Raw genomic sequence first — 11,159 nt, forward strand, 5'->3', positions numbered from 1 at the left:
GGTCGCGGGCCTGGCCGCGGCCGCGCAAGGCGCGCACATCGGCGGGGAGCGCGGAGGCAGGTCCGCCCGCGCGGCCGGGCTGGGCGAGCGCTAGATGGAGTGATGCATTAGCGAGACGGGGAGGTTTTAACCTTCAGGGGGAGGAGCCCCGTTTAACTACAGGCATTTGTTCTAGGGCAGGTCACTTTAATCTCTTTAGCTTTAAACTGTCCAACTCGCAACTCGCGTTTCTCTATAAGGGATCTTTACCACTTCCCTGCCTATGCGGCCGGACTGCCGTGCCTCTCCCCGAGCAGAGACAAGCGGCTTCGAGGCACTGCCCAGATCTCTTCTTCCGACACCCGTAAAATAATACTGTTAGTAATAAGTGGATTTGCTTTTGGTTTTGTTGTTTTTTTTTTCCTTAAAAAAAAAAAAAAAAAAAAGCAGCTCCTTGTTCCTTTCTGTGTGGAATAAACACCTGCAAACTCCCCCAGGCAGCCCGGCGCCCCTGCCATGGATTCCTTTAAAGGTGGAATGAATTTGGAGAGACTGCCCGAGAGCTTGAGACCCCAACCCTCCCATGACATGGCTTCCAGCTTCCATTTGCAAAGATCCTCGGAACCCAGAGACCCGATCGACAACTCAGCCAGTGAATCCTCCGACACGGAGGTGCCAGGTAACCCTCCCCCCCCAGCCCCGCGGCCCCGGCCCGCTCCCCCCAGCGCGCCTCCCCCTCCCCACCGCGCCTTCCCTTCGCGAAGCGTTCCGTGGTGCTTGGCCCGCACCCCCCCACAAACAGAGGCCATGGGGGGGGCAAGAGCTGCCGGTGATCCCGGCGGCTCCATCCCTAGCGAGCCTCGGGAACAAAATCAGGGGGCAGGGGCCCACCCGGAGCTGCTGCCCCCCCCCGGTGCCCGGCGCTGACAGCCCGCCGGGAGGGCACGCATGGCTCCCCAATGGCTCCCCAGCCCCAACCCTGGAGCTGCGCTTTTTTTTTTTTTTTCTATTTTTTTTTAAATGAAATACACAGTTATTAATTGATGGGGTCGAAGGGAAGGGGGACTCTTCGGGGAGTGCGGTTTTGCCGGATGTTTCTGAAATAATGTCAGCTTTTGCCCGGGTTTATTTTCCAGCTCGGGTGGTACGGAGATGGAAAAAGATCTCCCTGTCAAAGGAGCGGGGGGGGGAAGGAAAAAAAAATTAAAAAATAAAGAAAAGCCCCGCGGAGCAGGAGAGGCGGCGTGGGGCCGAGCGCGGGGGGATGTGCGCGGCCGTGGAGGGGGTTCGTGCGGGGGCTACGCGCTTTCCCCGCTGGAAAAAGGGGTCCCCGCACCCTGAGCACCGTGTGCAGGGCTTCAGGGAAAGCTGTGGTTTCCCAGTTTGTATTTAATTAAAATAGCAAAATGTCTAGAATGACAAGGGAAGCTGGGAGAAGGGAACAAAAGCTGCAGGAAGGAGTGTGATGCCCGTTCTCCACTGAGACCCTTGCAGGGGGAGTTTCTCTCTTATTTAATTTCAAATTTTTAAATAGATGTTGTTGCTTTTCGAAGTTTTAGCAGGTCCTATAACCTAGAGAGTGGCTGTGGCAAGAGTCAGTCCCAAAGTGGCACCCTGTGGTAAACAGGGTTTGGGTTGTACCTCCCAGCCTAATTCGCAAACAAAGTTAGGGACCGGCGTCTGGAAGGGACTCCGAGATTAGAGGGGGATTATTTGAGATTAGAGAGGCAGATTTGCTCCGTTTTGCCCTACCCCTGTGTGTGACCCCTCGGTGCTGGAGGAAGGCTGAGGATCTGCCTGCTTTTCTCCTCCGAGAAGCTGCAAAAATACCTTTCACTTTTTTTTTTTTTAAATGGAAAAAAAATGCAAAAACCGATTAAAGCAATTGTGCCTTATGATTTGAAATGGTGTCACATCCCTGCGCGGAGGCCGGATTTTTAACAAAATCCTGGCGGGGTGAAACCCGGAGCGGAGCGAGGGGCCGCCGGGACGCTTCGGCTGCTTCGCTATCGCTCCCCGGCTCCCCCCCGGCCCGGTCCACCCGGGCTCTGCCCCACCGAAAGCGAGGGGATTTGCCCTTGCGAGGGGTTATTTTGGTTTCTGTTTCCCCGCCGGCGCCGGGCCGCACTCGGCCGGGTCGAGCGGGGGGGGGCCGGTGGCGATGGGGTCTGCGCTGCAGAGGCCTTGTTTGCTCTGCAAAGCGCTTCCAGAGGAGAGAGCCCGGCCGGGCTGCGATCGGCCCCTTCTGGGGTTCACACTGAGCCGCTGGAGTTGCCCGCCCCCCCGCTTTTTCCTAGGAGGGTGCCCCGTCTTGGAGCGATTCGGGGGTGACTTTGCAAGGACGAGTCCTGCCGGGCTCCGGGTGCAGCCCGCGATTATTTTTAGCCTCCCGCTTACCTCGCAGAGGTCGGGGCTGCGGCCGTGCCCCCGGGCCTGCCGCCGCCGGGATAGAACCCTGAGAAGTGAAAAGGGGGGACCCTCTCCAAGGGAGAACGCCCCGCGGAGCTCCCTTTCGGCAGCGGCTGGACAGAGGCCGGGGGGACGGTCGCGGCCCCCGGCCCTGCCGCCTCCCACACCCGCCGCACCTTCCCGCTCCCGCCGGGCCCAGGCCGGCAGCACGGCTCGTTCAGGCCTGGAGTCCCTTTCCGAGCGCTTCACCCGGGCCAAATCCTGCCCAAACCCGGGCCGGGGCGGCCGGCACGAAAAAGGAGCCGGGTTCGTCCCGCCGGGGCTGTATTCCTGCTCCCAGTCCGCGCAAACCCAGGCTGCGAAAACGCTCCCAGGTTTTTTCCTTTGCTTCTTTCGATATGATTTTTGCAGAGGGCTTCGCTCAGCCTCGGGTTAAAATAAACACTAAAATACTAAAAACGCCCAAAGAAAAAATAAGTCTTAAAAAAAAAAATAATAAGTAGGGGAGCGGCGAGGAAAAGAGAGGGTGCCTTTTGCAATTAATTACGGCCGGGTTTTAGACCACTGCCCTTCCAAGGTTTCCTGCCGCGGCCCAGCACAACAAAGACGATGGAGCAAAGATCGCGCCTGAGCTCGTAGGGAGCGCAAAGGTGCGGTGGGAAGGGAGCGCGGGCGGTGCTGCGGGGAACCCACTCCCACCACTGCTCTTGCCCCTCGGGCCCGCTTCCAGCCGGGCTGCCCTGGGGGTCCCACTGCTTCCCCGGGGGTCCTGGGCCCGGGCAGGGCTCCGTGCTCCTTCCCCAGCCCCCCGGGAAAGGCCAGGCTTGTTGCGGGTGCAGGACCCGGCAGGACCTGCGTGGGTGCCCCCACGCGTCCCTGCGGCGGGGTGGGCAGGGCTGGTGCAGGGGCGGCGTGCCTGCCTTTGTGTGCCTGTAGGTGTGTTTGGGGGGGAAAATACAGCCAAACAAACAAACATAAAACCAAACCAAACAACCCCCCAACCCTCCAGAAAAGGAGCGCAGCGGCGAGCAGAAAAACGAGGACGGGGCCGCCGACGACCCGGCAAAGAAGAAGAAGCAGCGGCGGCAGCGGACCCACTTCACCAGCCAGCAGCTGCAGGAGCTGGAGGCCACGTTCCAGCGGAACCGCTACCCCGACATGAGCATGCGGGAGGAGATCGCCGTCTGGACCAACCTCACCGAGCCCCGAGTCCGGGTAAGGGGGCGCGCAGCCCTGCCGGGGGCGCAGGGCTCTGCTCCGGAGCGGGAAGGGCTCGGGGAAAGTGCCCCTTTAGGGAGCCGCTGCTGTGGTTTGCGAGCAGCGCCCGGCTGCTGCGGGCTTGATTTTAATTACTAAATTTGGGATGCAGGCCGGAGAGGAGAAATGCAGCTCCCGGCCGTGGGGAGATGCGGCCCGCAGCGGGTGCGAGCGCCGGCCCCGCGCGTGGGGACGGGCCCCAAAAGTGCGGGGCGAGCAGCGGAGAGTTTGGGGCTTGGGGAAGGCCCGGGGATGGGGGAAAGAACCCCCCCGGGGTCGTAGTAAACCCAGTGCGGGGCTAGGGCAATCCCCGGATCCGAGCAACAGCGGCCCTTCCCCTTGCTCTGCTTATTCCCGATAATCCCAGCAACCGTGATCATCTCCCGACAAACCACTGCTTGATGCACTTGCGGCGGCGCGGTTGCGGATCAGGCCCCCCCTCCTCCCCCTCCCCCCCCGCCGTGCGGACTCTCGGAGCCAGTCCCTCCCGGCCGCGCATCTCCCGCGGCCGCGGGCGGGCGGAGCGCTCCGGCTGTTTGCGGAGGCCGCCGACGGGCAGTGGAGGACGAGGGCTGGGAAGCGGTTGCCTCCCAAGTCAGTAAGCGCCGCAGACACATACTTGTGCGGCGAGGGCGCATGGTCTTCACACGCCTCGGAGCCGATACCACCACATATATATACATTTACATATATAGTCTCGGCAGCTCCTTGGAGAGATTTTTAAGTGAAAGATGCTGGCGATGAACGGCCGGACCGAAGCGGCTCGGGCCGTATGGACCCGCTGTGCGGGGGCTGTCAGGGTTTCTCCACCCCCCCTTTGCGTTTCCCCCCGGGACATCTCCCCGCGTGGGTCCGGCGTGGCCCTCAGCCGAGCCCGCCGTCCCCCGGGACCCCGGGCTGAGCACGCTGCCGGGGAGGAGAGAGACCCGGGAGAAAACGGGAACGGCGGAAGGCGGCCCCGCCGTCCCAAAAAGCCACTTTTCTTTTTTTTTTTTCTTTTTTTTTTCTTGGCAATTAAACCGCGAGTGACCAAAGCGGATTACAGAGGTTCTGCTTTAAACCTTTCAAGAGTAAACACCCATCTGCAACGGGGTAAATGCATCTGAAAGCATTGTCTTAATTGAGTTTAAAACAAAACAAAGCCGGAGCATTGATATTGGTGAAATATTTCAGGAAGCAAATAAAACTAATATATGAGTTGCGATTAACATCATTTCGTTCTCCCTCTGTGTGGAGATGTTTTGGTTTGATGTTCTGAGATTGCAGATTGCAAATCTAACCTTAATTTGCTATGAGGGCCTTCCTTTAAAATGTCTAGGAGCCATAATTAAAACTATTACCCTCATTTTCAGGAAATTCCTGTCTGGAAGCACCTTCTGAGGAGTATATTACAGGTTTTGAACATGTTTGCTTTCGTTTCCTATTTATACGAGATTCTTTTTATTATTGCTATTTTTTTAAATAGACCCTGCCATCCATTCACCCCCCGAAGTTTCCATCCTTGAGACCGGGGTTCAATGTAGTTGCGCCATTTCTGCGCCGGTAGGGGAGACCTGAAGAGCTGCCCCCACCCCCACCCCCACCCCCCGCCCCGGCTTCGGCGTGCGTGCGGAGGGGAGCGCAGCCTCCGCGTACCGGGAGCACGGAACCGCGCAGTCCGGCCAGCGCCCCGGGGCCGCACGGAGCCCGGGGGCTACGGCTCGGTCGGGAAAAGCGGCGGCGGGGGGGGGGATGCAGCAGGAGAGGTAGCCAGCATGATGCTGTTTTTTAACCTGGAAAAAGAATTTGGGGGTTGCCCGGCTTCCATCACGGGGGGTTCAAACGCTTTCCGAGGGCTAAAAATAATAATAATAATAAGAGAGACCCTGGGTCAGGTTTTTCCATCAAACACCAGGAGCGGCCCCCGCTTCTCTGTTCCCCAGTCAGGGCTGTAAATTCTCATCAGATATAAAGGCAGAGGCTGCATCTATCCGAGGGCGATGCGAGGATTGATTTTTTTTTTTTTAACCTAAACATACTAATCCAATCCCCTTTTTTATGATCTGTAACAGGGGACTTTTATTACACAGCATTAGCGTTCGGAAACGCGGCGGAGCCGGGGCGACCCGGCCCTAATCAGAGCGGGCCGTGCCTTCGCCCCATGCCTTGCTCCGGGGAGAGGGCGCCGGGGGGACCGGGGGGCTAAGGGCCGTGGCGCGGACCTCCGCGTAAGCACCTTTCGCGGAGAGGTGGCTGCGCGCATCCCGGTTCGCACATCCCGCTGAACAGCGGCAGGATGCGCGCAGAGCCGCAGTGCGCGCAGGCACCCCGCGGAGCGAGACGGGCGGGTTGGGGGCTGCGGGGAGAGGCGGTGCGCGGCCGCGGAACCGTGCCCGCAGCTCGCAGAGGTGTTGGGGGGGCGGGGGGGGCGGCCTCCACCTCCTCTCGCAGCCCCGGTGCTGCTGGCCGGGGCGGGGGGCGCGGGGTTGCCGGCGCTTGGCTGCGCGCTGCCTGCGCTCCTCCTGCGCGCCGGCGGCGGGGCGAGGGGCGGCGGTGGTCCCTCACTGACCGTGCTGTGTCGGTCCCGTCCCCCGTCCCCGTCCCCTCCCGCAGGTCTGGTTCAAGAACCGCCGAGCCAAGTGGAGAAAGCGGGAGCGGAACCAGCAGATGGACCTGTGCAAGAACGGCTACGTGCCGCAGTTCAGCGGGCTGATGCAGCCCTACGACGACATGTACGCCGGGTACCCCTACAACAACTGGGCCACCAAAAGCCTCACCCCGGCGCCGCTTTCCACCAAGAGCTTCACCTTCTTCAACTCCATGAGCCCCCTCTCCTCGCAGTCCATGTTCTCAGCGCCCAGCAGCATCTCCTCCATGAACATGCCCTCCAGTATGGGCCACTCGGCCGTGCCGGGCATGGCCAACTCCGGCCTCAACAACATCAACAACATCAGCGGCTCCTCGCTCAACTCGGCCATGTCCTCGCCCGCCTGTCCCTACGGGCCACCGGGCTCGCCCTACAGCGTCTACCGGGACACTTGCAACTCCAGCTTAGCCAGCCTCAGACTGAAATCAAAGCAGCACTCCGGCTTCGGCTACAGCAGTTTGCAAAGCCCCGGCTCTAGTCTAAACGCCTGTCAGTACAACAGTTGACGGACTTGACACAAACCACCTCCGACAAAACATCGCCGACAAAGCAAAGCAGAAGCAAAGCGACGTTTAACGGAAAAGAAAAAAAAATAAATTTAAACCCGATGATGATTAAAAGCAAAACCCGAGCAAGTGAGAGAGGAAAAAAAAAAAAGAGAACAACAAACCCAAACCAAAACAAAACACCACCAAAAAAGAAATTCCAAACCCAAAAAACCCAAAACAAAACCAAAAGCTCCGCGTACTTCGACTGTCTAGAAAAGAAGCTATTAATGCAAACCAACGACGCAACCGACAAATCAGCGCTTAAAAACAACAACAACAAAAAAATAAAATAAACCATCGAAAAACCGTAAACGGACCAGAAAACTTTTGCAAGAGACATCGAAATCTGGTACATGGATGAGTTGCAATTTTTCTCTGGATTATGCGGGTTGTATGTGTTTACTTGAACTTGCACAGGAGTTGGTGAGGCAGCCGCTTCCCCGCGGGGAGGGCGGCGAGGGAGGGAGACGCCTCGGTGGTAAGAGCTGGTGGGACGGTTCTTGGCCGCTTGTCGCACGGGAAGAGTTTGGTTAATGTTTACCACTGAGAAACAGAATCACACTCGAAAAAGAAAAAAAAAAAAGAAGAGGGGGGAAGAAAAAAAAATATAATTCGCAGAGTAGATTCTGCGGGAAAAAATGGTTAAAATATTAGGTATGAAACTATTAAAAATAATAATGACGAGGGTCAACCACTTATATAAGGTTATATTTATATCTACCGTTGCATTGTGCCGGGTCATTGTCCTTGGCCGTTGAATAAACTGTTTTTAAAATGCATGATTCTTGATGTTTTTTCTTTAGTTGGAAGCTATAATCCAGTCATTCCTGATACTAAACAGCTCAAGGTTCCTACCTCTTCATCCTTTCCAAAAGACTGCAGTATCTCCGGTTGGGAGAGAGCACAGAAACCCTCCAGCGATGCGAAATCTGTTCAGCATTTTCCCCATCCAAAGTCTTATCCTGATAATGAAATTATCATTCACCTTTATTTCAATGCAGGGGTGTTGTTTTTTTTTTCTCTTTAAAAAACCAAAAACCAACCCCCCTTTTAAAAAGTCTAGAAAAAAAGACGAAAAACGGTCTGTTATGAAGTGTATCCAGATACTGCATCTCTGCTAGAGAAACAGCGAGCCTCGGCGTCCGGAAAGGTTGCTTAGCAAAGCTGAAAGCATTCCTTGCTTTTCTAACTGTGAAGGAAAAACAAGGAACAAAAAAAAAATTTAAAAAAAGGAAAAAAGATCTTAAGGTGTTAGTATCTTAAGGTGTTATTATGTAAATGTAGATACTTTAACAAGTGCTTGTTGGCAAAAAAACAACATGGAAATGATAAATATGATCTTTATTAATACGCATACAAAACGCATATGAAGTTTAATTGCAGGCATATTTGTTGCTTATTTTTGTCGATACTTATTACCTGTAGATGACAAAGAAACATAATATAAAATGCACACGGTACTTCTTTCCCAGTGTATTTCACACCTGTGGTAAACGTTACGCTGGATGTTTCAATTATGCTGTTGTGGATAAGGATGCAGTATATATATTGTTTTATAAGTTATGTTTTGTGATTATTTTTTTTTCAAAATTAAGAGCATGGGAATAAAAACTAAAAAAAAAAAAACAACAAAAAAAACCACAAAAGATAAACGAAATCTAGAAATGCCTTTAATGTTCTTTTCTGGCTGTGTTTAAAAGATCGACTACACGAGAAGAAAAGCAGCTTTCTCCCCCCTCCCCGCCCCGTGGTGGCATTTTGGGGAGGGCCCCTCCGCTTCCCCCCGGGAATTGCGCCGTCGCCCCGCTTGCCCCCCCCGCGCCCCGGCAGGGGAGGGGGCCTCGGTCCCGGCCACCCCGAGGGGCAGCCCCGGCACTGGAAATCCTCCCCACCTCTAATTTTATGGCAGATTTTTACCGCTGCTGTTTTGGCTGCGCGGCGGGCTTTGCGGGGGCAGCCCTCCTTGCCGCCTGGATTTCTGCTCCCACCAATTCATAACGCTTCGAGCCGTGGCTAGGTTTGTTTTTTTCTTTTTTTCCTCCCCAAAAAGTTAACCCTCGCCCCCTGAGGAACCCCCGGTGCCGCAGCCCTGGGACCGCTCCTTCCCGCTTTGCCGTTTTGCCCGTTTTGCCAAGGTGCGTTTTCCTCTTGCTCCTCCAAATTCTCCCAGATCCTGAATTTTAAAGGTTGTTCGATTTATTCCCCCTCCTCCCCAAGATTTTTCAAGCACAAAAGACTCTGATTTCATTACTAATTCATTACTATTATGGTTATTATTAATATTTGGTGAAAAAAATGCCGTAATTCTGAATTATGCCTTCCTCCGCGGCGGGAAGGGCCGTTGCTTTTTGCGCGGCCGCGGATGTCCCCGTCTCCCCGGGGGGGGTGGCACCTCTCTGCGCGGAGCCGCCTGAGCCCCGGGGGGGTTTCCACGGCCCCGCGGAGCCCCGGGAGCCGTTCCAGGGCAGCGGGGGTGGGGGTGGGGGGGGGTGGGGGTGGGGCGTGCCCACCGGTCCCCCGTCCCGGGGCTGGGGGGCTGCGCAGGGGCTTTACACCTAACGCGGGGGCTCCGCGGAGAGGAGCTCAATCTCCTCCATCTCTTCTTATAGCTACGGGAGCGTGCACCAGCCCAGGAAAAGAACCGGGTTTCCCTCCAGTTTCCAGCCGGGAGGGTGTCCACAAGCCCTCAGCTGGGATTTCAGCCTGGATTTCCCCTGTTCGTTTTCTCCTGTTCCTGGAGGTAGCACTGTTAGTCCTGAATCAGAGTAGCCACCGCAGTGCTCATGCTTAGCCAAACCCCGCTGCAAGCTGCAGTTGTTGCCACAGCCCTGACCCAACCCCCCACCCCACCCACCCCACCCCGAAACTCAGTCTGTGGGAGAGAGCTGGGGGTTCCTGCGCTGGTGCCTGTCGCCGTGACCCCCTGTGAATACACCAGGGATACCCAATCTGCTGGTGCTGGGTGAAATTTGGGGATGTTGACACATTTCTGGCTCAGGGAAAGGAAAATTCCAAGGAAACACTGAGCAGAAAGCAGCTCCGACACCTTCCCTGTGCACTTTCACGGATGCCCTGCTTCCAGCAGCCTGTAGGTCTCCACCACAATGGTTAGACCTTGAATTATTTGGGGTGTTTGAAACATGGCTTGGCACCGCCTTGCCCCAGCACAGCTTCCTTAGGGATGTGCCCTGGGAGATGCCCAGGTGTGTGCCCATGCTGGGGGCAGCCGAGGGGGGTTGTCATGTAAGGGTCCCTCAGTCCCCAAAGTCTCCAAAGAAGGGGTCCCAGGTATAAAACGGCTCTCCCCACCACTCTTCGGACTTTGGTTTTTGAACTCCCTTTGCCAGCGTCTGGCTGGTAGGTGTTTCCATGCGCCGGAGGCGATGGTTTTCCATCCCTCACCCTGTGCATTCCTCCAAGTGGTTTCCAGCGCGTGAAGCTCTAGCAGGGATTTCTGAAGCTGCATCGCTTCGACCTAGCGTGCTCCAGCCCGGTGGGACCCTGCCTTCCCGCGGTGCTGCAGAGAGCCCTTAGACTCCTGCCCATTGATTGCAGCCTTGCCTTTGTCAAGGCAAGCGGATACTTGGAGCCAGAAAAATAGCTGAATCAAGTTTTCCATTTGTTCTGGGTGTGCTGGCTTACCTATTAGCATTTCCAAGGCAAAGCTGCTTGAGGAGAGCTTTGCTTGGGTTTGCTTGGGAACGCTATATGGTCCTGAGAGGTCCCAGACGACCAACCCAGAAGTTGCCGCACGGTGGAGGTTCCTATTGCACCAGCCCAGATGAAGTTTACAAAGACTTTATGCCTCAGACTGCGCTGTTAGTTCGAGATTAAATGTCTTCTAATAAAAAGCTGTGGTCAGTTTAACTCCAAATTGCATACTTTTCTTTATCTGTGGCCTGGAACTCAGCAAACTATGCAAAGTCCCATTTAAATTAATGGGATGCTTCAGTACTGATTTTAATGGGATTTTGTATAATAAAAATAACACTTAGAAATGCCCTAACATTTTGCTGCAAACTTGCAACAAAAGTCACTGGAACTGGGATAATAAAAATACAGGCTTTATATGAAGCCTATGAAGGGTTTGTCATTAACTTCAATGGCACTGTTTCAGGCCCTATTATTTTAGTATACCCTTGTATAAGTAAAAATTACTTTATCAATTAAAGAAGAATCTGTGACAACTTTTCTGTTCCAGTCTGGCAACTCGTATGTGAAAACATAGTTTGATATCATCAAAACAGCCAAGATATTCAGACTCATAAAACAGCCTGTATACAAGGACTGAGAACAAATAAAAATAAGAAACTACACATTGTTTTTGCTAAGAGTTTGCC

The 11,159-nt window shown here is 54.9% G+C and overlaps 1 protein-coding gene across 1 annotated transcript; it reads left to right on the forward strand.

Moving 5' to 3' along the window:
* The first annotated feature begins 495 nt into the window (after window positions 1-495).
* On the forward strand, window positions 496-6,872 carry PITX1 (paired like homeodomain 1). Its single transcript, XM_056349839.1, has 3 exons — window positions 496-658; window positions 3,398-3,603; window positions 6,238-6,872. Exons 1-3 carry the CDS (start codon window positions 496-498, stop codon window positions 6,775-6,777), a joined length of 909 nt encoding a protein of 302 aa, XP_056205814.1. The 3' UTR covers window positions 6,778-6,872.
* Window positions 6,873-11,159: the final 4,287 nt, after the last annotated feature.

This window comes from Falco biarmicus, chromosome 8 (genome assembly GCF_023638135.1).
Source record: "Falco biarmicus isolate bFalBia1 chromosome 8, bFalBia1.pri, whole genome shotgun sequence".
Taxonomy (NCBI): Eukaryota; Metazoa; Chordata; class Aves; order Falconiformes; family Falconidae; genus Falco; species Falco biarmicus.

Coding starts and splice junctions, on each gene's coding strand:
- PITX1 (XM_056349839.1), top strand. CDS start 496: ATGGATTCCTTTAAAGGTGGAATGAATTTGGAGAGACTGCCCGAGAGC. Junction 659..3,397: donor CTCCGACACGGAGGTGCCAG/GTAACCCTCCCC, acceptor CCAACCCTCCAG/AAAAGGAGCGCAGCGGCGAG. Junction 3,604..6,237: donor TCACCGAGCCCCGAGTCCGG/GTAAGGGGGCGC, acceptor CCCCTCCCGCAG/GTCTGGTTCAAGAACCGCCG.